At 40.9% G+C, this 21,792-nt stretch overlaps 2 protein-coding genes across 2 annotated transcripts in view; one reads left to right on the top strand and one right to left on the bottom strand.

Annotated features, from left to right (window-relative positions):
• TSEN15 (tRNA splicing endonuclease subunit 15) overlaps positions 1-4,566 on the bottom strand; it is a 36,322-nt gene extending 31,756 nt beyond the window's left edge. The window contains exons 1-3 of the mRNA XM_065893712.1: positions 4,420-4,566; positions 2,140-2,221; positions 1,723-1,858 (exon numbers count right to left, since the gene is read on the bottom strand). Of these exons, the coding sequence (XP_065749784.1) occupies positions 1,723-1,858; positions 2,140-2,221; positions 4,420-4,542 (341 nt within the window). The 5' untranslated portion in view covers positions 4,543-4,566. The remainder of the gene's footprint in view (positions 1-1,722; positions 1,859-2,139; positions 2,222-4,419) is intronic.
• A 13,382-nt stretch (positions 4,567-17,948) lies between these two features.
• The window catches only part of COLGALT2 (collagen beta(1-O)galactosyltransferase 2), a 127,045-nt gene continuing 123,201 nt past the window's right edge, over positions 17,949-21,792 (top strand). Inside the window, exon 1 of the mRNA XM_065881082.1 lies at positions 17,949-18,211. Within this exon, the coding sequence (XP_065737154.1) occupies positions 17,949-18,211 (263 nt within the window). The remainder of the gene's footprint in view (positions 18,212-21,792) is intronic.

Genomic DNA, 21,792 nt, shown 5'->3' with positions numbered 1-21,792 from the left:
ATTTTATTTACTGAAAGCAAGTCACTAACTCCAGACCACACTCCAGGGAACAGAAATACACAAGAGTGTGACCATCAGAAGGCTGGATTATAAGAAGCCATCTTAGAGGCTGCCTGCCACAGCTTCTAAAGAAGAAAAGCAAAAAGGGAGACTTGTTAACCAGATACCAGGACTTCCTATGAAGCTACCAATTAGGAAAATGTGGTACTGGCACAAGGATAAATATATTGACTAATGGAATATAAAGAGAGCCCAGAAACAAATCAGTGCATAGAGGGAGCTTTGGAAAATGACAGAGATGATATGTAGGGTAATAAGGAAAGGAGGGAATATTCTGTAAACGGAGGTGGAGAAAAATGGTTATCCAAATGAAAATAGGGTTCCTAGCCTTCCTCTCATACCATTAAAAAAAGCAAACTTTAAAACTCTTAGGAAAATATAGGTGAACTCCTTAGACCTTTAGACAGGAAATAGTTCTTAAATTAGATACAAAGAAATTGATTATTGAAAATGGATAAATAGGATTATATTCAAATTAAGAACTGTATTCATCAAAAGATACCTGAAAGACAGATTTTAAAGCTCAGAAACACTACCAAATGGATTATCATCAAGAATATATAAAGAACTCCTAGAAGTCAATGAGAAAACTATAAGCAATCCGGTAGGCAAAGGATATGAAAATACATTTCTCAAGAGAGGAAATATTAAATATATAAATAAATGTTCAATATCAGAGAACTGCAAATTAAGACCACAATGAGATAAGCCATTCAACTGACAAAAATTCCAAAGTCTGAGAATACTAAATATAAGAGACCACACAGCTTCCAAAGATCTTGTTTACGTTGCAGGGGAAAGTAAATTGAGGCAACCACTTTGGAAAACAGTTTGAAATTACCCCCTGAAGTTGAACATTAGTAACACTCCATCATCAAGAGAGTAGGTGTGAAAACTGTGGTACAATCACATGATGGAATGCTATATGGCAGCTCCCCACCTCCAAAATCCACAATAGATCAACGTTAGCCGTATGACATTAAGTACATAAAGTGAGCCTCAAACGAGTACATGCCTTTTTATAAAGTTAAAAAGATCTAGAATGAAACAATTCCCAATGAACATGAAAAAGACAGTAATACTTTACAGTAAATGAATACTTGTTAAATACTCATATTTAACTTATTCCTCAAATAACAAAAAGTAAAGCAATGATCCCTGTACTCCAAATTCCTTTTAAAATATATTACTACCTCTACAAATGCTTTGAGAGGAAAGGAACAAAACCTCCAAATTTTTACAGTCATCGAACAGCGGATTATCTGAAAATGTTAACAATATGTGGCAGACACATTGTGAGAGGGAAAAATCAAGATTTTTAACCACATTCCTTGTTTCAAAACTTTCCAATGTCTGTCTCTACAGAATCTCTGTCATTAATTAAAACCAACTTGTTGAAGCATCTGTGATATATCAATATTAGACAGAATATTAAGATATTTTATTTTCGAAGGCAAAGTGTAAATGACAAATGCTCTGTTTGTATCTGTATGTAAGTGTACATTGCTGTGACCTGGAGTTAACTAAAAAAGTGGAAGATAAAATTTTACAAAATGTATACAAATACTATATATATATTACTACCTCTAATTTAATGATTCCTAGTGCTTTATTCAGGAAAGGGACTAACCTGTTAAACAAAGATCAAAATCACCTGCCCACCTGTTATGGCTGAGGGAAGCACTGACGGGTGTAGGTACCACAGTCTGTAACCCTTCTCCTTCTATCTCAGTACCAAGAAGGCAGATGAGCTGGAGATCTGGTAATCCCACACAGTTTACTTCATGCCAACTTTTACCTGAAAGTGCATCATTGAATGGACAATAATGTTTATCAAAAATAAAAGATAAAAATTCCAAACACCTACCTAATACTCAGCTGAGCAAACATCGCTTATAAAGCTATGTCTCCTTATCATTCTAGTATGGTCTGTTACCCAGTAATTCCCAATGTAAAGGAATAAAGAAATCACAACAGTGACAAAATTAATAGCAAATGTATAAACACTATATGCCAACCCAACTCCTCATCCCCCCACCACCGCCCTAATAACAAAACAATAATAAAACAAATACTTACTCTCCATGAGGTCCAGGTAAACCAAGAATGCTATATAAACTTGGGTGGCATCTCCTATATCTAATTCCATCATTTCTAAATACTGAAAATCAAAATGTAATTGTCAAATAGAGAAGGAAGAATCCCTTAATATTTTCTTTCAATCAACAACTATTCATTAAATAGATAATATATAAGACTCTCTTATAGGTATAGTGGGAGCTACATGGCAATTAAGCCCTGATCCCTATCTCTAAAAAACTTATGGATTGTTAGGGTATGCAATTGTAGGTAAATAAAAATACATGACAGTAAGTGACTAAAAACCAAGTGAGTGGAATAAAAAAACATGACACAACAGGTCAAAGGAGCTCCACTCAGGTGGCTTGGTTGGTGAATGTTTCCTGGCAGAGATGGGATGCAAATTGGGCCCTGAAGGACTTGTCGTGTATGATTTGAATAGAGAAGGTAGAGTAACAGTGTGAGTAATCACACAAAGGTGGGAATAAGCAACACATATTCAAGGGCCTATAAAGAAACCTATCTGCCAGGAGTAGAGACATTTTTTAATAGAATTTTTGTTGGCTCATGTTAGTGGGAGCCTCTATTTCCCTGGTCTCTTATTTGCCTGTGGAGAAAGTCTGCAAGAAGACCACTCCTGGCCTCCATCCCCACCCCTGCCCACTCAAGAGTAGGGAGTTATTTAATTGTTGGTTTTTAAAGGAACAAGCAAGCTGCTGCTGCTTTCAGACTTGTTGGTCAGCACTAAGCAAACATTCTTCAGGAGCCTGCCCCTGCAAGAGAAGCCTGAGGTATTCCAGCTATGTCAGTGACTAGGTGGGGAAGCAGGGACAATGCAGAAGTGAGGCGTCAGCAGACCTGCCTGGGTGCAGATCTGAAGTCACACTTCCCCATCGGAGTCCTCCTAAGTGTGCACAGGTACAGGAAAAGAGGGGTGTTATTAACTGTCCTCCTCAAACCTTAAACGTGTTTGAAAATGACACTGAAAAGGCAATTGGGGACCAGGTGGCAAGGTCTTGATGGTCAAGCTAATAGTTTGAATTTTACCCATAAGGAAATTCTCTAAGCATGGGAATAATATAATCAAAATGGTGTTTGAGGATGATAAATCTGATACTGCGCTACTGGATCGACCTAAGTAATTTTCCAACTGAATAATACAAATGCAGAACTGAAAAATCAAACAACCAATATAAATAGTAACATGAAATCTAGAAGAAGTTTTTAAAATTTGTTACTGTTGTTCCACTTATTAAACACTTAGGTAATGTTTACTATATGTCAAGTGCTTTACCAATATTAACTGATTTAATCCTGTAACAACCCTATAAGGTTAGTACTATTCTTATCCCCATTTTACAGATGAGAAAACTGAGAAACAATGAGATAAAACAACTTGCACCAAAAAAAAAAAAAAAAAAAAAAAAAATCACAAAGCTGGTGACAGAGCCAGGATTCAAACCCAGGCAGTCTAACTTTGAGTTCATGCTCCTAACCACCATGATCCCTCTCCATGTTTTGGTTCTTTTATGGCACTGAATAACACCTCCATGCTAGTGTTTGTTTTTCTCACCTTGAGGGGAAATAAGGGGATCAGAGCAGGAGGATAACATCAAGCAAGAGAAGATGAAAAGATCTTCAAATTGTTCCTTTTCTGGACTGTTTTTAGATTATTATCTATGAAATATTGCTCTCCAGCAGAAGACTGCAATTCTACTAAAGTTACTAGACCAAAGTATCTAGTCCCTGATATTCCTACAAAAACCCTTATATCCATTCACTATCCGTTCATTGTTTGGGCCATGACTGGCACAGGGCAGCAATTTGCCAAGCACAGGCAAATGAGGATCGTGCCTAAACCTTAATCATTGTAGACTACTACATCTTATCCATGGCCCACAAACTGTTTTGCTTGGTTACTGTGAGTATTAAATGAGACCATCCCCAGAACGAGCCCTAGACAGCAAAACTCAGATTAGTGGAGTGGTTACTATCTGGCCTTGAGGCGCAATGTATTCAATGTTGTTCCCTCCAGCTAAGAATGGTCTGAGGGAGGGGGAAGGGGGCGGTGTCAGAACAAGAGTTCAACTCATTTAAACAAACAAAAACAAGGTTGCCTGCAGCAGACGGTGAGCATAAAGGATCCCCTTCGGTGAGATTCGCGCGTAAACGGCGATCCCATGCGGTTGGGAGTCAAGGGCCCAAAGGGGAGCACGGCCCGTGGGTTCCGCCTGGGGTAGAGGCCTGGACCGGCGCCCTGCTCCTCTCGCGCCTCCTGACCTTAGGGTGCGTGCCCATCCAGGCGTCCTCGGGGGCCCATGGGAGGGCGCCGCCGCCGCGATCGCCGCTCGGGCGCACATCGCTGCAGCCCGCGGTCGGCGGGGACTCGCCGCTCTCCTCCATGCCCTGCTGTGCGGTGCGCCCGTGGTGCACCGCGCTGCGCTCTCCGCGCCCGGCCAGAAGCAGAGACGCGCGCGTTTGGGTTCCGCTTCCCAGTCGTCCGCTGCGCTGGCGCGGAAGAGCTCGGATGCTGGGAGGACAGTTCTCTCAGACCCATCTTCAGACAAACATAGCTAGAACCTGGGCAAACGCACTCCCCTTTCGGTCTGCGCTTATTCAAATCTGGGCAGATGCTAGCGAGAAGAAGGTTCAAGGATACCCCGAGTCCAGAAGCCCTTAATTCTCCTTACGTCAGCGCTGTTTGCAACTCTGCTGAGAAAGTGGGGGAAACTTAAGGCTTCTTTGCCCTGACATGTAAGCTTAAAGTGTAGAAGTGGATGAGATCTCCAGAGGAGAAAGTGGAAAGGAGAAAGACCAGACTGCCAAGGACCTTATTTTTAGGGTGCACCGACCTTTCAGGATTAGAGGAGCAAGAGTAAACACGAGTTGTTGAAAGTAAACAGGAGCAGTCAGACAAGTAGGATGCAAACCAGCATAGCATAAGCATGTGACGTGGAAGTCAAGGCCGAGGAGTTTCAATCAGGCAGAGTAGGACATTTTAAGCATTTACCTAAATCCCTAAAGTGAGATGGGGGGACGCTAGAAGTTGCTCTTATGCTTTCACAGTATCCCTCTTCCTGAAGTGTTGAGAATAGACCTTAGGGGTCAAGGGTGGAAGCAGGGACTGGTTAGGGGGTATTGCATTAACCAAGGCAAGAAGTGACTCTCAAGAGTCAAAGTACCAGGCAGGGATAGAACTTCTGCTTCCAAACATGACAGACTAAGACCCTACTGGACTATCCCCCAGCAGAAAACATCTAGAAAAATGGGACATAATACAAAAAGCAGCTACCAGAATGCCCTGGAATGCGAACAGAAACATGACTCTGGTGGGGAGGGCAAGCTTGCTTGGAGAAGGGCAGTTGAGGAACCATAAACGAAAGTTGCCCTTTCCTTGGAGTTTAGCTTGGAGCTAAGTGCAGTCCAGGAGGCAGGCTCCTTGGCAGCAGGGGTGCATGTGGGAAAACTCCCAGTTTTTCTTTTCTGGAGAACCAAAAATGTGAAGCCAGGAAACTTTGAATGCTGAAGAAATTAAGAAATCCCAAAAGGGCAGGAGCCAGAGAGAGGATCCCCTAACTCTGCTCACATCTCTGACAGATCCTGAACCACCTGAAACAGAATTAAAAAACAAAAGATCTGAACTGAGACTAGGGTTATCCTCAAAGAAACAGAGTGTACAGTTCAAATTTAGCCGAGAAAATAACCTGCTAATGCAAAGGAAATAACACTCATCATAGAAAAGTAATAGAATCCAGAACCTCCACAACTTATTATTCATAAAGTCCAAGATATGATTCAAAACTACTGACAAATGAAAATCAAGAAAGTGGATCACATTTTGTAAAATCTGACCCTGAGATGAATCAGATGTTGAAACTGACAGATAAAGATTTAAAAATAACTATTATAACTATCCTCAGTGAAGTAAAACAAAACATATTTTCAGTGAATGAAACTCTCAGGAGACAAAAAAAAAAAATCTCATCAGAGAAAAAAAAGAATCACATGGAAATTCTGGACCTAAAAATTAAAGTTTCAGAAATAAAAAACATTTCACTGGTTGGATTTAACAGCCAAATGGAAATTACAGAGGAAAAAATTAAATGAAATTGAAGGTAGAGCAGTCATCCAAGAAATCATCCAAGATGAACAAGAAGAAAAATGATTTTTTTTAAAATAACAGAGCCTCAGAGACCTGCCACATGATATCAGTCAATCCAACATACATGTAAATGAAATACCAGAAAGAGAAAAGAAATAGAATGGGACGGGAAAAAATGGAAGAAATTAAAAATTCCCCAAATTTGATGAAAGAAATTTGCAGGTACAAAATGCTAAATGAATACCAAGTAAAATAAACACAATGAAGTCCATGCTGAAGTCAAGCTGTTTAAAACCAGATAAAAAGCTTGAATGCATTTTAAAAAATGCGTTACATATAAGGAGAAGTGCATGAAGATTCCTAAATTGCCCTAGAATGTATTACATTTGAATGAAGTCATTAACCTTTGTCTCTACAAGCAGCTGCTAAGCCCTAAAGAAGCAAATGACACTGAAATTAGTAGGTTCCTTGAAGCACTGAGCACTGACACTAATTTAAGTAATTAGAGGTAAGTAGATCTTTCTCTCTCACCTCTAAAGATCCCAATCAGTTCAGGTGATGGTACTTATAGAAGCATTTAAGAGTGTTCTGTTCCTCATATGAGGAAAGGGGAAATTTTATAAATCAGTAAGGAGATCCAGTGGAATTAGGTACTACGTGAACAAAGCTCAGACATCTTCAAGGGAAGATTTCCAACTTCAGGAAAAAAAAAAAAAGTGTATGGGGCAGGGAGGTTAGGGAATCCCAAAAGTATACAGAAAGAACGATAAACTAAAAAAAAAAAAAAAAAGCAACAGGCTAATGCTATCCTTTGGCAAATAGATGAAATTCTATTGCTTAGAAAAAGCATGGTATATTTAAGCATAAATATTAAATGCTTCTGACTTTTGATGTCATCATCTATTATAAAGAGTTGAAGAATGAAAATAAAATGTCTTTTGCCATTTGTATTAAACAATGGAAACATAAATAAGTCTTGGTGATTGGAAATGGTTAAGAAAGAAAACAAAATATTTAGGAACACTTAACCTAGTGTTTAAAGTATAGTCAAAATGTCTGTTGTGACAATCTAGAGTAAAATCCACCAAGGACAGGTTAGAGTTTCAGCTTCTGATAGACTGAAGAATTTCTCCTTTTATAAATGCTTCAATGGTTCACTATATCAGAGAACCAAAGTGGTTAGGAAAAAAGCTAGATAAGTAACAAGTAAAATTCCCCCTGAGTATACTGGGTGAAATCAAATTCAGTGTAATCGGGCACTTGCTCTACCTATTTCCCATGTTGATATCTGAGCCAGACCATTTTATTCCTATCAAAAAGTCTGTAATGTTTAGGCAGAGACATTAATTCAGTTAGAGTCTTCAGAGGAAAAATGAACTTTGAATTGTGATACGAATGTTTAGTGTGTTAAAAAGAAAAAGCTTTGACACAGTATTGTGTAAGACAATGATCTCAAGCTGAAAAAATGTAGGCTAGCATTCTGGATCAGCTTTTAATTCACTGGTTGTAAGAATGTTCTTATATATCTCGTTCCTTCTTTTGTACACAAAGCATACAATTCCCCATTCTCTGTGTTTCCAGGAGAATAGGTGAGATGTTTATACTTAAAGTAAAATATTTAGAATGCTATGATATTTTACTATTCATATGTATGAGCATGTATGAAGAATCTCATACATATAGAAAACAATTCAGAATAATCAAAATATGTTCTCTCCAATTTCTCATAAATTTAAGAGTGCAATCTAAATTCCCCGTTTAAAAAATCAGAATATAGTATATTTAATTTTTTAAAATACTGCTTACCTTTGGAAAAAAACCAACAAAAATAAGGTACCCAGAATAAAAATGAGCAAACCCTTTATGAAGAACATTATAAATGATATTGAAGCTCATTAGAGAAGTATATCTGTCCATTAATTTAGGTCTTCTCTAATGAGCTTCAATAACATTTATTGGTCAGTTTGGGGCGAATTGCCATCTTTATAATACTGATCTATAAATTGTATAAACTGTAAATTTCAATCACAGTCCCAACAGGGATTTTCTAATACTCGATAAACTGATTCTGAAATGTGGGCATAAAGGGCCCAAAATAACCAAGAGCCTTCTGATGAACAAACTGAGGGAACTTATAAAGGTCTGTAATTAAGGGTATGTGAGGGCTTCCCTGGTGGCGCTAGTGGTTGAGAGTCCGCCTGCCGATGCAGGGGACACGGGTTCGTGCCCCGATCCGCGAGGATCCCACATGCCGCGGAGCGGCTGGGCCCGTGAGCCCTGGCCGCTGGGCCTGCGCGTCCGGAGCCTGTGCTCTGCAACGGCAGAGGCCACAACAGTGAGAGGCCCGTGTACCGGGAAAAAAAAAAAAAAAAGAGTATGTGATATTTCTACAGGGGTAGATAAACCAACAGAATCAAGTAGAGAGTCATACAAATATGGACAGAGATGACATTGCAGACACAATGCAGGGTTGAGGCAATGAATATGTATACATATACATAATATATATGTACATGTATATTCATATATATTCATATACATATACATGTATGTATAAAAAGAAATTGGATCCCTAATTGCACCATAAACAAAATCTGATTTCTTTTTTTCCACTCTTTTTAAATTGAGGTATCGCTTGATTTACAATTTTGCATTAGTTTCAGATGTACAACATAATGATTCAATATTTTTATACATTATACTCCATTTAAAATTATTATACAATAATGGCTATATTTCCCTGTGCTGTACAATATGTCCTTGTGCTTATTTATTTCATGCATAGTAGCTTGTATCTCTAAATCTCATACCCCTATCGTACCCCTACCCCCTTCCCTCTCCCCACTGACAACCACTACTCTGTTCTCTGTATCTGTGAGTCTGTTTCTGTTTTGTTATATTCATTTGTTGGTTTTATTTTTTAGATTCCAAATACAAGTGATAACATATAGTATTCATCTTTCTCTGTCTGGTTTATTTCACTAAGCATAATACTCTCTAGGTCCATCCATGTTGTTGCAAATGGCAAAATTTAATTCTTTTATATGGCTGAGTAATATTCCATTGTATATATATGCCACATCTTCTTTATCCATTCATCTGTTAATGGATGCTTAGGTTGCTTCCATATCTTGGCTATTGTAACTTATGTTGCTATGAACATTGGGGCGAATGTACCTTTTTGAATTAGGGTTTTTGTTTTCTTCAGATATATATCCAGGAGTGAGATTGTCCCACTTCATGGTAGTTCTGTTTTTAGTTTTTTGAGAAACCTCCGTACTGTTTTCCACAGTGGCTGCACCAATTCACATTCCCACCAACAGTGTACTAGGGTTCCCTTTTCTCCACATCCTTGCCAATATTTGTAATTTGTAGACTTTTTGATAGCCATACTGACAGGTGTAAGGTGATATCTCATTGTGGTTTTGATTTACACTTCTCTGGTCATTAGCAATGTTGAGCATATTTTCGTGTGCCTATTGGCCATTTGTATGTCTTTTTTGGAAAGATGTCTATTCAGGTCTTCTGCCCATTTTTTAATCAGGTTGGTTTTTTCTTTTATATTAAGCTGTTTATATATTTTGGATTTTAACCCCTTATTGGTCATATCATTTGCAAATATTTTCTCCCATTCAGCAGGTTGTCTTTTCACTTTGTCAGTGGTTTCCTTTGCTATGCAAAAGCTTTTAAGTTTAATCAGGTCCATTTGTTTATTTTTGCTTTTGTTTTCTTTGCCTCAGGCAACGTATCCAGAAATAAATAAACAACAACAAAAAAGAAATAAACCCACACACCTATGGTCAATTTAATCTACAACAAAGGAGGCAAGAATATCCAATGGGGAATTAGAAAATATTCTGATTTCATTCTTTTACATGTAGCTGTCCAGTTTTCTCAGCACCACTTATTGAAGAGACTGTCTTTTCTCCATTGTGTATTCTTGCCTCCTTCGTTGTAGGTTAAATTGACCATAGGTGCGTGGGTTTATTTCTGGGCTCTCTATGTGTCTTTTTTTGTGCCAGTACCATACTGTTTTGATTACTGTAGCTTTGTAGTATAGCCTGAAGTCAGGGAGTGTGATACCTCCAGCTCTGGTTTTCTTTCTCAAGATTTTTTTGGCTATTTAGGGCCTTTTGTGTTTCCATACAAATTCTAAAGTTATGTGTTCTAGTTCTGTGAAAAATGCCATTGGTATTTTAATAGGGATTGCATTGAATCTATAGATTGCCTTTGGAAGATTTGGAAGATTGTACCTTTTTTTCTTTCTTTGGATGATGGTACCTTTTGACCACCTTCACCCATTTACCCCATCCCCTGCCCCAGCAGCCACCAATCTACTCTTTGTTTCTATGAGTTTGGCTTTTCAGGTTCCACATAGAAGAGATCATACAGTATTAACCTTTTTTCTATCTGATTTATTTCACTTAGCATAATGCCCTCAAGTTTCATCCATGTTGTCACAAATGAAAGGATTTCCTTCTTTTTTATGACTGATATATATAACATCATACACACACACATACACACACACATATAGAAATTGCTGGATCATATGGTAGTTCTATTTTAAATTGTTTGAGAAACGTCCATGCTGTTTTCTGTAGTGACTGTACCAATTTTTATTCCCACCAACAGTGTACAAATGTTCTCTTTTCTCCACATCCTTGCCAGCACTTATCTCTTGTCTCTTTGATACTAGTCATTCTAATAGATGTGAGGTGATATGTCAGTGTGGTTTTGATTTGCATTTTGCTGATGAGTAGTGATGTTGAGCACCTTTTCATGTACCTGTTGGCCATTGTATATCTTCTTTGGGAAAATATCTATTCAGGTTTTTTGCCCATTTTTAATAGGGTTATTTGGTTTTGTTGTTGGTGTTGGTGGTTGGGTTTTTTGTTTGTTGTCTGTGTTTTTTTGCTATTGCATTGCATGAATCCTTTATTTATTTTGGGTATTAACCCCTTATCAAATATATGGTTTGCAAATATTTTCTCCATTCTGTAGGTTGCCTTTCCATCTTGTTGATCATTTCTTTTGCTGTGTAGAGGCTTTTTAGTTTGATGTAGTCCCACTTGTTTATTTTTTGTTTTGTTGCCTGTGCTTTTGGTGTCATATCCAAAAAAAATCATTGCCAAGATAAATGTCAAGGAGCTTTTCCCCTATGTTCTCTTGTAGAAGTTTTACATTTTGGGGTCTTACATTTAAGTCCATTTTGAGTTAATTTTTCAAGTGGTCTAAGATAAGGGTCCAAGTTCATTCTTTTGCATGTGAATACTATTTAGATTTCCCAACACCATTTATTGAAGAGAATATCCTTTTCCCCATTGAGTATTTGTGGCTCCCTTGTCAAATGTTAATTGGCATATTTCTGGGCTCTAAATTCTGCTCTATTGGTCTATGTGTCTGTTTTTAATGCCAGTACCTTACTGTTTTGACTACTATAGCTTTGTAATATAGTTTGAAATCAGGAAGTATGGTGCCTCCAGTTTTGTTCTTTCTCAAGATTGCTTTGGTTATTCAAGTTCTTTTATGGTTTCATATGAATTTTATGATTTTTTTTTCTATTTCTATAAAAAATGCCATTGGAAACTTGATAGGGATTGCATGGAATCTATAGATGGCTTTGAGTAGTATGGACATTTTAACAATATTAAGTCTTTTAATCCATAAAGATTTATAGTTCCATTTATTTGTGTCTTCTTCTGTTTCATTAATGTCTTATAGTTTACAGATCTTTTACTTTCTTGGTTAAATTTCTAAATTTTTTATTGTTTTTGATGCTGCTGTAAATTAGATTATTTTCTTTATTTCTTTTTCAGATAGTTTGTGTTTAGTGTATAAAATGGCAACTGATTTTTGCATATTGATTTTGTATCCTGCAACTTTACTGAATTCATTTATTAATTACCCCAGCAGATAAAAGAGTTTTGCAAAGACTGTGTAATCTACTCCACTGTGGAACAACTTCTGCACCAAGCTTTATCTACAGACTAATTAAATCTGCACTACATCTCGTACGTATAAATTTCTGTTTTCATTTTTTTGCGGTATGTGGGCCTCTCACTGTTGTGGCCTCTCCTGTTGCAGAGCACAGGCTCCAGACGCACAGGCTCAACGGCCATGGCTCACAGGCCTAGCCGCTCTGCAGCATGTGGGATCTTCCCGGACCGGGGCGTAAACCCGTGTCCCCTGCATCAGCAGGCGGACTCTCAACCACTGCGCCACCAGGGAAGCCCTGTTTTCATATTTTATACATGCAGTTATGATTAATAAAATATACATTCTGTTAGTATTTTCTAATTCAAGTATAGTTGATTTAAAATGTTGTGTTAATTCTGTTAATATGTTTTAGAACCTGCCAAGATCAGGGGAAATTCCATTCTCTTTGCCAGGCCATAATTAATTAACAGGCTCTTTTTGTAAATCAGTAAGGAAAACATTCAGAAAACTAAAATACACTCAAGAACACCAGAACTGTCCATCAACCCCATCTCATCCCAGAGAAAAGGCAATGTCAAAAAGTCCGTATGGCCTATGCAGGGTAGTCCAAGAGACTCCTTGCACACAGTGGCTGAGGCCAGAGCAGATCATGCCATTAGGTACTTTTGGTGGTTACCAAAAATACAACTACTGTCATGTGCAAGGTCTTATCTTCTTTTTCTTTATATTCGAAAAAGGGTCTTCATTCTAAAAAGTATTAGGAACTATTGTTTTAGATAATAAAATGAAGAACTAAATGCTTTTATATGCTCGTAAGATGTTTTTATATGTTGAAAATAGAATGGTTTTTATCTGTTTAAAATAAGATATTTAACCATGTAAATTCAAAATTACTGAGTTTGAAAATTTGTATATTTAAACTAAAATTTTGGTCTTGATACTTTAATCACCTGAAACCTGCAACTGCCATATGATTGTGACCATTCAATATCTTTAAAAACAGATGAACATTTGAAAGCACTATGTAGGCTAACTATACATCAGCTATTTAGCTCATTTTTTTTCCATTTTTAACTGAATTTTTGGCTTTTCTAGAAATGATTGTCTATATATGATAATTATATAAAAATCATGTAATATTCCAGATTTCTCTCTTCCCACTTCCTATCCTACCCTCCAGTCATGCTGTACTCATTGTGATTTCTCATGTGCTATGTTCTCTCATTCTTTTGCTTTTATAGTTCCATCTGCCTGAAATTCCAACCTCTCCCTACACTCTGCCCACTGGTATAAAACATGCTCCTCATTTTTCAATACTTAGTTCAAAGGCATTTCTTTAATACGGCATTTCCCAACCACCTTCACTCTCTTCCTTTTCCACCATAAGATGTATACCACGTTATTACATTTATTGGTTCATTGGATGTATCTTAATTATCCATGCATTTCCAGCACCTGTGCCTTGACACAGCAGGCAGTGAGGAAACCCTGAAACAAATAAGTGAATACAACTTAAGAAACATATCTAGTCTTTCCAAATGAGATAAAGGCATGTATTTTAAATTTGTGTAAATGTGTTTGGAATTGAAAAACATTTTCCTATGGTGACTATTATATCGTTCTTGGATGCAGGCCAGAGCTTAGACAAAACTTTGAAAGTGGAACAGTTTAATTTTAGCCCTTTCCACCTCGGTCATGGCTCTTTTTCTCCCTCTACCTTCCCATATCCTTTCCCCCTCTTGGACTTGGAGGCCTCAAGCCCACATATCAGAAATCCACAGGATTTGCTTTGTCATCAAAGGGTTCCGTGCTCCAAATGAGGATCCCGTTCTGTTCCCTTCCTCAAAGCTTCTTATAGTGCACCTCAGTTTAGGTACTGAGATTACGAACTCTGATTTAATTCACACAAATGTAGGAATGACAGAAACTATTGCCTAAGATTCTTCTCTCAAGTGTTTTTGTGTTGAAATTGGCATCATTGTCAATTCAGATAAATGTTTACATTGTAGGATTTTAGGCAGGTTAAGAAAAGGGAATAAAAGATCCAAGTAGTATAAAAAAAAAAAAAAGGTATTTCGGTGCAGGAAAAACTATCCCTGTTGATTCATCCAAGAGACTCCCTTCTCCAACTCTGGCCCAGCAGGACACCAGGGCAGGACACCTTCTGCCCCTTTCTCTAGAGAAGAAGGATTCAAACACTCAACACCCAAATGATTGACACTTAGTAATTTCATAAATGTTTGTGGAATGAACAAATAAGGCAAGCATTTAAAAATGTTTTTACATAGGAAGAAACTGATGTCCAGAGAGGTCAAGTCTCCAAAGTCACACATATAATAAGTGACACATGTGAGACAAAAATTTAGCTCCAACTCTAAGCATCTATTTCTCTTTCTAGTGTGTTACTTCTGCCCCGAAGTCATTTATTTCCTCCTCTTCTTGGCTGCTGGAGCCACAGACACCTCAAGACTCTTTCCTGCAAGAAGCCCTCTGTCCACCTCAGAGGCCCTGCCCCTGCCACAGCTGTGCTGAGAATGAGAGGCAAAGAGGTTTTGTTGTCCCTGGGGAAAGACTAAGAGGGAAGTTCCCTGGGCTGGCACAGTGTGGAGAGGGGAGGTGAGCAAAAGTGCTTACTTCTAACATGCATGCAAGAATTATGGGGGACAGTCTGTTAGCAGCAGAGACAAGGAGATGCGTGTGGCTTTCAATTCAACAAGTTTTCCATGGAAAGAGCATTATAAGTGATGAATATTTTGAAGCATAGTTAGCTTTTATTTTTAAATTAGTTTTTACAAATTAACTGTTTTATAACATTGATTGTATGAGGAAAGAAAATCATCCAAGACTTGCATCACTGATTTCTAAAGAACTTGTGGCATAAATCTGTTAGTAAGATGAGGACGCAACTTTCCCGGAGCTTCCCCTCCTCGCTCCCCACCCCTAAACCCCCGTCTTTAAAATGATCCACTGTTACCTACCTTATCATGCCCTCAATATCCTCAGTGACTAAATGAACACTCTAAATTTACTAAAAGTTTTAAATAGGTGTTTTTCAAGGTGCATGGCTGTGAAACTTGATTTTATCTGTAGACCAGGCCGTAATTATTTTAGAACTCTGGGCAGCTGATTTCATTAAAATGTCATTAGAGGTCATACAGGGCGCAGTACCAGTGTAGTTTTGGTGCCTCATTTCATTTTTCAAAAAAAACATGGATTTGGATAAGCTTTGGTAACAGAAGTGAAATAAGACAGAAACATGGTTCCCTAGCTTTAATGCCCTGCATTTACAAATGCAGGGCATTAAACCAAGTTTTGCTGGAGTGGGGATCTTAGTCTTGAAAGATGAGGGAAACAGGCCAAGAAAGGGAAAGAAGGAAGACAGAACAACATGGAGATGGTCTCCATGGAACCTTTCGAATAGTCCCTCCAGCAACATGTCCCCTGCATAAATGGCTGTGCCTTGGTCTGTGCCTCCAATGTGGCTGGCATACATGCCTGTCATGACACCTCTGACAGGTGTTTAACTCTCAGCCTGCCCTACAAAACTGAGAGTGAGGGCAATTCCTGTAGGAGGATGGAGCAGAAGGAAATGTCTGCAGGCCATTAAACATAAAAGTATGAATGTTAGCAAAGAGGTTAGAGCAGGAGACAGAGATTTGGAGGCTGCAATCACCCTGGGAGAACATGTAGGGCTAGAAGAGTAGTACACAGTGAAGGGGCTTGCACCCAAGTAGACTCAGAGGAGACCAAGGAGGAGAGATGACACAACAAATCCAGGAAGGTGAGAACTGAGGATAGTTCACTGAATCTTCCAATACTGAGGTCATCTATGGCTTTGCCAGAACAACCTCAGTAAAAAAGTGGGAGACCACATGCACTGTGGTAGGAGAGATGGAAAATGAAGAAGTGGAGAAAGCAAGTGTAGAGCTCTCTTTCAAAGGGACTTGGCCAAGAGAGGGGATTGCTAGAAAGAGAGCCAAGATTTTTTGTTTTTTAATTCTTTAAGGATAGAAGATGACTGATTGAGTTTTTCTTTTATTTCATTTTTTAGTTTTCGTTCTTTTCTTTTTATTGATTGATTGATTGATGCATTGGGTCCTCATTGCTGCACGCAGGCTTTTTCTAGTTGCGGCAAGCAGGGGCTACTCTTCGTTGCCATGCGCAGGCTTCTCACTGCAGTGGCTTCTCTTGTTGCAGAGCACAGGCTCTAGGCACACGGGCTTCAGTAGTTGTGGCACACAGGCTCAGTAGTTGTGGCGCATGGGCTTAGTTGCTCCACGGCATGTGGGATCTTCCTGGATCAGAGCTCGAACCCATGTCCCCTGCATTGGCAGGCAGATTCTTAACCACTGTGCCACCAGGGAAGTCCTCTGATTGAGTTTTTAGCTTGAGGGAAAAGAGCTGATGGAAGGGGACAAGTTGAAGGTTCAGTAGAGTGGAGATAAATGGAGAAAAGTCCTGGACTAGAAGGGAGAGGATGGGATCAGAAGCTCTGTCATGAATAGGCACCTGCAAGTAAGCAGTGCATTGATAGGGATATTAATTAGAGACAGGGGCGTTTAGGGAGTTCAGTAAAGGAGGTAATATTCTTCTGAGGAAGGGAGGGGGTGGAAGGAGAGTGAAGAAGGTGTGTAATAGTTGTGGAGAAGTCTGGATACAACTAGTAAAAAGACCGTGTAGGGCAAGCTGGGATTGGTCATCAATCCATCCTGCACACAGATAAATTAAAGTCTACACAATTCCACAGAGAAAGAACTCCAGATTTTTTTTACTAGCTTTCCTCCATTATGTTCAAGATTAAATATCCTTCGATAGTGTATCCTAGGAATTTCACTTTATCTGCTAATTTACCTTCCCTCTTCCTTCCTTCTTCCTTATACTTCTCCTCCAGCATGTACAGATTTTCCCTCTCTTTGTCAGTTTGGGTCATTAAGGAGAAAGAAAACCATCTAAGCAAATCTCCTCCTTAACATGCCACCCTGTCAGGAAGCTGAGGACCCTGAGTTGGCAGGTAGAGGACCTGGCCCCCAAGGGGCTTTCTTTAATTTCAAGGGTTCGATCTGGCTCTAAAATTCTCCAAGTCTTCCAACTTGATCTTATTGGGGGTCTACTCAGTCAAGAATGAATTTAAAGAGCACTTGAGTGTGAGGAAATGCAAACATTCTGCCTTTGTGGAAGTTAAAAAACTGTTTATCCTAGTAGTGAATCATTAGGTGACTTTCCATTTTAGAGCTCTACCCATTTAGTCAATAAGTGCATTATGAAAAACTGGATACATTGCATCACTGTGAAGGACTTTAGACTGCGGTTTGCAAAAGCAGAATAAATTTTCTTGGAGTCGTACCGTTATGTACACACGCTCGCGCGCGCGCGCGCACACACACACACACACACGCATTCACACGCCCATTGGCAGACACGGCCACACCTCACGGCCCTGGGGGAAGCCACAGACCTCAGCTGTACAAGCTGAGCCTGGACTAGAGGAACTTTCCGCGGGACTCGGGACAAACAGCCGCACCGACACGACTGTCTGCGAGCCTGAGTCCCAGACGAGCGCCGGCGGCGGCAGGTACTCCGGACCCCCGCGGCAGGGCCTGAGCAGTGCAGCTGGGGCGGCGGCGGCGCCGGCGACGGCGGCGGCGGGAGGGTCCCGGGCTGCCGAGGTTTAGCCAGTGCGCGCGCGCCAGCCGCCTCCCCTCCGCCCCTCGCTGCCGGCCTCGGGCATCCACGGCCGGTGGTCCAGCCGCCCGCCACGGCCCTGAACATGGCCGCAAGCCCCGCTGCCCCCCTGGCCTGGGCGCTGCTACTCCTCTCGTGGGCTCTGCTCCGCGGCGGCTGCCGGGCGCGCTTCGCTGCCGAGCCGGACTCCGAAGACGACGAAGGGGAGGCGGTAGTATTCTCCGAGTCCCCCCTGCAGAGACCCACGGTGATGGTGGCCGTCCTCGCGCGTAACGCTGCGCACACGCTGCCTCACTTCCTCGGCTGCCTGGAGCGGCTGGACTACCCCAAGAGCAGGATGGCCATCTGGTGAGCTGGCTGCGCCGGGCCGGCGGCGGGGGCGGCGCCCGAAGTGTAGCTGAGGGGAGAGGGGGCCGCTCGGGGCACGCGGAGACGAGGTGCGCACACCCCTCACAGCCGGCGTGGGTCCTGGGCGGATCAGCGGTCGGGGTGGGGAAGGACGCGCGCGTCTGCGTGCGCACCGGCGGCTAACCAGGATAAGCAGCCCGCCCCGAGCTCCCGTGGGGACAGTATGGAGCGGGGTGACCTCGTCGCTCTCCCGAACAGGACTGGGGAGACCCCGCAGGAGTGCTACCTTCTGACCCCGTAACACTCGCGAAGATTCCTTTTCCCCCGCCTCATATCCCTCGCCCCGGAGTGCGGGAATAAGGTTGCCCGTTGCCGCCTACTCGTCCGGACGCTACATGGACCGAAACTGCGGCTGGGGGCCCGGGGGGGAGGGCCCTCCGGGGTGGCTGGAGTGCGCTGTCCTGGCTACCCGGTGCCAGGTTCCTGCTCCCAACTCAGAGGCTGGAAAAGCGGCTCAAGGTTCTCCCTGGGTGTGGGGAGGAAGGGGAGAAGGGATCAGGACCCAGAGTTTGAGGCTAGTTGGGGCCAGCTGTGTCTTCCTAACTACTTCACCACCGTGGGTCCTGTCTCTGAGCGCTCCAGGCTGTCCCGGCCCTGCATCCTCCCGGGACCCCGCGGCAGATGCAAACCGCGCTGGGTGCCTTGGGGTGCCGGCGTCCCGTCCCGGGGACCGAGCCGCCCCGGGAAGGCAAACAGCTAACTTTTGTTGCACTTAGGGTAGAGACCCGGGCCTAGGCCCCGTGCTTGCTGTGCAGGTGGCTGCCCACTTCAACTTTCCCACTTGGTCCTATCTCCACATCTTTTTATAAAAGCAGGTATCAGAGGGTGAGAAATTGGTGGCCAGGTGAGCCGCTAAGGGGCCTGTGGAGGAGGAGGTGGGCACTGTCCAGGGGAGATAGGCCACCAGATACATGGACAAGAGGCCTCTGGTCTCTTGAGGAAGACAGAGCCCAGGTCACTCTGGAGCAATTTCTGTCTTGTGTTGATAAAGGGAGCTGTCCACAGACAAGACATCCTTAAAGCCACGGTTGGGCATAAAGGGAAAAGGAAGGATAAAGCAGTAGCTGGAGCTGGCAGCCTAATGGTACCTGGTGGGAAAGGTGCAGAGGTGAGAAAGCAAACATGAGGTATAGTGCAGCAGTGTGCTATACACTGCTTTACTATATACCCTGTTATACGTGACGTTTGCCACGGAGAAGGGCATGTTATGTGGGAAGTAGGAACATTGGTGCAGTCAGATGTTAAACCAGAAGGATTTTTTTTAACCATTTCAACACCAAAAGAAAATTTTACAAATGTCAGTTCTTAGATGCTTTCTTCAAAAGAGATGCATTACAATATAGTCTTGGTCTTTATGCATTGTTCAGTTTTAAAGAACATCACAATAGTTGCTATAGGAAATTAGTGAGGGGGGAAGTGAGTACCAGGCACAGGTTTTGCTACCTGATGTACAGACATTACCCCTTTTATCATATAGTAAACTTTTAAAAGATACTATCATCCTTATTTTACAAACGAAGAAATTGAGGCTTGGATCAGTTCAATAACTCAGTCACAGAATTAATAAATGGTTAAACTGAAATTTGAACACAGGTTTGTTTCTAAAGACCACCCCAGAAAGGATAAAGGGAACATGATACAGTATAAGCAAAATGTATATAAAGCTACAAATAAGGAGACTTGAGTTGTTTTGTCACTAGCTTGACATGTAGTTTTGGGCCAGTTGCTTTGGATCCACAGACCTCAGTTTTCTCATCAGTAAAATAAGGGAATAGGAACAAGTGATTTCAAAACTCCTTTCCAGCTCTTGAATTTCATAGATTTTGTGATATGATCAGAATCACTCAGCAATGATTGTACATCCTGAGTTCCCTGGATGTTCCAGATTCTGTGGATGTTGGTGTTCTCTTTAGATGGGTAGTATTCTCAATTCTGCTTAGACCTTAGGGATCTCTTTTCCCTTACCCTTATTCATGGTCCATGTGACTGTACCTTTATGGTCTGTGTTGGAAAGTAAAGGAAGAAACCCAAGGCTTGGGTAAGGCCTTGGGCAACCCCTACATTAACCAGCCACTAAAGACTCTTCTTTGAGTTCTGGCTTAGAAATCTTATATAATTTATTAGGTAATAATAATAAAATGCCAGTTTTTAAATAGTCCTTTACAGCTTTCAAAGTACGTTCATCAACTAGTTATCTCATTTGATCTTAACTACCGTCCTATAAAGAAACAATATTATCTCCATTTCATAGAAGATATTGTGTCTAAAGTAACTAACTTACTGAAGATTATATTTACTTGTTAATTTTACAAATATTTAATAATAAGAGCTCACAGTTCTTCTAAGCACTCTACATTCATTTTCTGGTTTCCTCTTCACAATAACCCTATCAGTTATGTCTTATTATTTATACCCTTTTACAGATGAGAGAACTGAGGCACAGAGAGGTTGTGCAAGTAATGACCTTCTTTTGTGAGAATCAGGCACTATGCCAGGTTCAGGCTGGAAAAGGTTGAATAAGATGTGGCTCCTCACAGATAAGTATGGCTTTTTAAAACTAGGCAGTGTAAGGTGATCTGAATGGCATTTATAGCATGTGGGAGAGTGACAAAAGACTTCTATATAAATCAGATTGGGGCAGTTGTGTGGTCATGAACGTTTTTTTGAGGAGAGTTGACACTTAGTTTGAACTCAGTTTTGAAGGACAAATAGGAATCCACAAAAACCTGGGAAGGAAGGAGGGTTCCAGAAAGAGGGAGAAGCATGGAAAATAAAAAGGTACTGGAACATTAACCAGAGCTTCCTATCAGGGGAGATAAAGTGAGTGGCAGGTCTAAGTTTTGCAAATCTCCAAACTCATTGCGCTGTACCCTGGAGCTGCTGACTTCATGACTAGTGCTAGAGGAGTATTTGCGGGGAAGGTGATGGGTTATAACCCTTCTGCCAATGACTTACTCTAGTCTCTCAGTCCCAAGCTCTCCTCAACATTCCGAGATGCCAAACTGGCTAGTCTCCACTCTGCAAGGCTAGCACATGCTGAGGTCAAAAATGGTCAGTGTGAAAAATGGCCAGAACTTCATAAAACAGAACCACGTTGGGTATACAGACTGGGCTGCCAGCTTCCATTTCATCTTATTTTAGTAACTCTGTGCAGACTCTCTCTTCTCATTCATCTGCTTACTTCTAACGATGGCTGGAGGAGCATCTGATAAGACTTCTTTCCTGTATGAGTAATTGAGACCCTGGTTCAATGATCATATTCAGATTTCCCAGTGGTGTGATTTTTTTTTTTCCCCTCACCTAAAGTTCTGGACCAGATCTGCACTGAGTGCCAACAAATTGACCTGAAAACTTTTTTCAGAGGTTGAGTGCAGTTATCTCAGTATCAAGTTTATTTGGATTCAGTTGAATTAAGGAAAGTTTATATTTTAGAGATATTTTGTACCGGCAAAAAGGAAAACTTGTCACATTTACCTATCTGATCTCAAAACCCCACCAAACTAATTGTTTTCCTTCAGATA

Source organism: Phocoena phocoena, chromosome 1 (assembly GCF_963924675.1).
Source record: "Phocoena phocoena chromosome 1, mPhoPho1.1, whole genome shotgun sequence".
NCBI lineage: Eukaryota > Metazoa > Chordata > Mammalia > Artiodactyla > Phocoenidae > Phocoena > Phocoena phocoena.
The sequence above is the reverse complement of the archived record's forward strand: the minus strand, read 5'-3'. Positions and strand labels throughout refer to the sequence as shown.